Source organism: Eriocheir sinensis, chromosome 45, assembly GCF_024679095.1.
Source record: "Eriocheir sinensis breed Jianghai 21 chromosome 45, ASM2467909v1, whole genome shotgun sequence".
In the NCBI taxonomy this organism is placed as follows: Eukaryota; Metazoa; Arthropoda; class Malacostraca; order Decapoda; family Varunidae; genus Eriocheir; species Eriocheir sinensis.
In genome coordinates, this window is record NC_066553.1 from 13,941,382 (window position 1) to 13,945,172 (window position 3,791).

At 41.2% G+C, this 3,791-nt stretch overlaps 1 protein-coding gene across 1 annotated transcript in view; it reads right to left on the bottom strand.

The window, feature by feature from the left end:
- Window positions 1-722: 722 nt before the first annotated feature.
- LOC126980804 (zinc finger BED domain-containing protein 4-like) overlaps window positions 723-3,791 on the bottom strand; it is a 3,801-nt gene continuing 732 nt past the window's right edge. The window contains 1 exon segment of the mRNA XM_050831086.1: window positions 723-1,461. Coding sequence (XP_050687043.1) covers window positions 723-1,461 — 739 coding nt within the window.

The following is a 3,791-nucleotide window of genomic DNA, read 5'->3' on the forward strand; positions in this document are numbered from 1 at the left end:
AGTGGCGTCACTGAGTCAGTTATCAATGGGTATTGACCATTGACCACAATTATTTTGTTTATATTATCATGAGTATTTATTTCATCGCCCATATGTATTGTTTGTACATCATATAATTATCAGTTACACACACACACACACACACACACACACACACACACACCACACACACACACACTGAGGGTATAAAAAAATCATCGATATGTACATTTTTTTGGTATTTATTTACATATTTTATATATTTACATATTTCACATATTTACATGTTGTAGGTATTTACTTCATATTTTATTTAGAAAAGGAGCATATTGACATTGTCATCACTTAAGCGGCTACGTCTTTCAGATATGAGCTCACCTGCTCTTGAAAATACCCTTTCAGAAGGCACAGATGTAGCGGGATACACAGAAACTTTTCACTTGACCCTGCAAGAGATGGAGGAGAGGTGCGTGCTCTTTCCACCAGCACAAAGGATCTTGGTCGCGGGGAATAATTGGCTCCTCTAAGTACCGCCTCATGTCCACATGTCCTCCAACACTTGGTGGTGCTGCCTGCAGACGTGTTTTTACCGTGTCATCATGTTCTCTCCACAAGTCCAACTTCCCCTCTGTGGATGTCTGTGTGACTTGTGAAGGAACAGCTTGTGATGTTGACTCCTCTGCGTTTCACTTCTACGCATATAGCTGAGGAGGCGGTCTTGTATGCTTGCCAGGTTTCCTTGGTCAGCAAAGGGCAGTTTTAAATCTTGGATCCAGCAATGTCGCTGCTCCAAGAAGGAAATTGCTCTCCAGTGATCCAAACTTTCTGTCTAATAGTGTTTTTAGCTCCTTTCCCAAAGCAAATGTTGTGTATAATTCACTTCTTTCTGTGTCATTCCTAGAAGACATACAGCTTCGCAGGGCTTTGATCATTGGTATAACTTTTGATAAGCAGGTTATTTTTTCTGATGAAAGTTCTTTAGTTACTAATTCAAAAGGATGTAGCACAGAGATGGATTTTTTTACAGTTTTCAACTCCTCACTTGATAAGCACATGCTACCTCTCCCAAGCACACACAGGGCTGTGGTAACAGCTTGATGTTGCTCCTGAAATCTTTCCAACATATAGAATGTGGAGTTCCACCTCGTTTCCACATCTATTATTAGTTTCTTTTTCTCTGTTCCCTGTTGTACTTGCAATGCACCTAACTTATCAGAAGCTTTCACACTATGGTGAAAGAATGAGACAATGGCTTTGATTTTGTCCTGCACCTCCTTCACTTCCCCTGTGTTCTTTATTGCGTTTTGAACAACAAGATTCAGTGTGTGAGCAAAGCATCCAATGTGTCCTGTTTTTATGATGTCTTTCACTGCTTTTATCATATTGGCAGCATTATCTGTTACTATGCAATAGACTTTTTCCATCACGTTCCATTCCTCACATATCTCTATCAGTGCATCTGCAATGTTTTGTGATGTGTGGATTGGCAGGGCGAGTATGGGTAGAAATGTCTGCGTAATGGGGGACTTTAATTATAGGAATATAGACTGGGAAGATCTAGTGGGTGACCTGGAAGCCGAGGACTTTCTTGAAGTTATACAAGATAATTTCCTTAAGCAGGTAGTTACTGAGCCTACCAGAGGAGATAACATATTAGACTTAGTCCTAACCAATAATGGGAACTTGCTACGTGAGTTGGAGGTGGGCGGAGAGTTAGGAAATAGTGACCACAGAACGGTTCGTTTTAGGTTAGACTGGGCGGTAACCCGTGATCCAAACCCAGTGTTAGTGCCAGATTTTAGAAGAGCAAACTACGAGGGGCTTCGAAGACATCTTGAAGGGGTAAACTGGGATAATTTAGGGATTCATGAGGGCCAGAACTGCGGATTGGAGAGCCAGGAGAACCAGGTAGAAATGTCTTACAATAATTTAGTTAGAGTAATAGTAGAGGGGCAAGAACAGCATATACCACAGCGAACACTTAGAAAAGAAAACAATGATCCTAAGTGGATGACTCGTGGACTAAAACACGAGATTGGGTTAAAGAAGTGAATTTATAAGAAAATAAAGAATGGTGAAACACATATCAGGTGCCGGTACGTCGAACTATCTAGATTAGTTAAGAAAAACACCAGGATAGCAAAAAAGAACTATGAAATCAAAGTAGCAAATGAGGCGAAAAGTAATCCTAAGGGCTTCTTTCAGATGTATAGAACAAAAACACGGGAGAAAATTGGACCGCTGAAATCAAACACAGGGGAGCTAGTAGAAAATTACGAAAATATGAGCACATTGTTGAACGACTACTTCCTTTCAGTATTCACACAGGAGGATCGAACGACTATACCGGAAAGAGTTCAGGTGTACGAGGGCGGGGATGGCGATAAATTGAGGGATATAATCATTACCAGGCAAGTAGTTCAGGATGAGATAGATAAGCTTAAGAAGAACAAGTCGCCAGGTCCTGACGGGATATTTCCGAGGTTATTAAAGGAGCTAGGTGATATAATCAGTGACCCACTAACCGACATCTTTAAGATGTCGGTTAATACTGGCTATGTGCCGAGCCTATGGAAAGTAGCTAATGTGACGCCGATTTTTAAAAAGGGGGACAGGTCAGTTGCTTCAAACTATCGCCCAATTAGCATAACATCGGTTATAGGGAAGATGCTGGAGTCCATAATAGCCAGGAACATTCTGGAGCATTTAGAGAAACATAGCTTAATTCACGACTCGCAGCATGGGTTCACAAAAGGTAGGTCATGCCTCACCAATCTCTTGTCCTTCTACAATAAAGTATTTGAGGCGGTTGACAGAGATGAAAATTATGATGTAATCTATCTTGATTTTAGTAAAGCGTTTGACAAAGTTCCTCACCAACGACTGTTGCTTAAATTACAGGCTCACGGAGTAGAGGGTAAAGTTTTGAACTGGGTCAAGGCGTGGCTTAGCAATAGGAAGCAAAGAGTGCAAATCAATGGTAAAAGATCTGACTGGGGATGTGTTACGAGTGGGGTCCCACAAGGTTCGGTATTAGGTCCACTTTTGTTTATTATTTATATCAATGACTTAGACACAGGAATTAGTAGTGATGTTAGTAAATTTGCAGATGATACCAAGATCGGTAGAGTAATTGAGTCGGATCAGGACGCTAGTATTCTCCAAGGTGAACTCAACAGATTATATGACTGGGCGGATAAATGGCAGATGGAGTTCAATGTAGGGAAGTGCAGTATTCTGAGTGTAGCAACCAACAACCCCTCACATAACTATTGCTTAAATGACACTCTCATAAGCAGGTCTGGGTGCGAGAGGATTTAGGGTCTTAGTGAGCTCTGATCTCCGTCCAAGGGCACAATGCATTCAAGCTAGAAATCGAGCTAATAGGGTACTGGGATTTATTTCAAGGAGCGTAAGCAACAGAAGCCCCGAAGTCTTCCTCAAACTATATTTAGCATTAGTTAGACCTCATCTTGACTATGCGGTTCAGTTCTGGTCACCCTACTATAGAATGGATATCAAAATGTTAGAATCGGTGCAGAGGAGGATGACTAAGATGATTCAGGGGTTGAGAAACTTGCCATACGAGGAAAGACTCAAACATTTAAACTTGCATTCTCTAGAAAGGCGAAGGGTGCGTGGAGACATGATCGAGGTTTATAAATGGATGAAGGGCTTTAATAAGGGAGACATTCATAAGGTTTTGTTGGTAAGAGAACCGGGTAGGACACGAAGTAACGGGTTTAAACTGGATAAATTCAGATTCAACAGGGACATAGGCAAAAATTGGTTTACTAATAGGGTGGTGGATG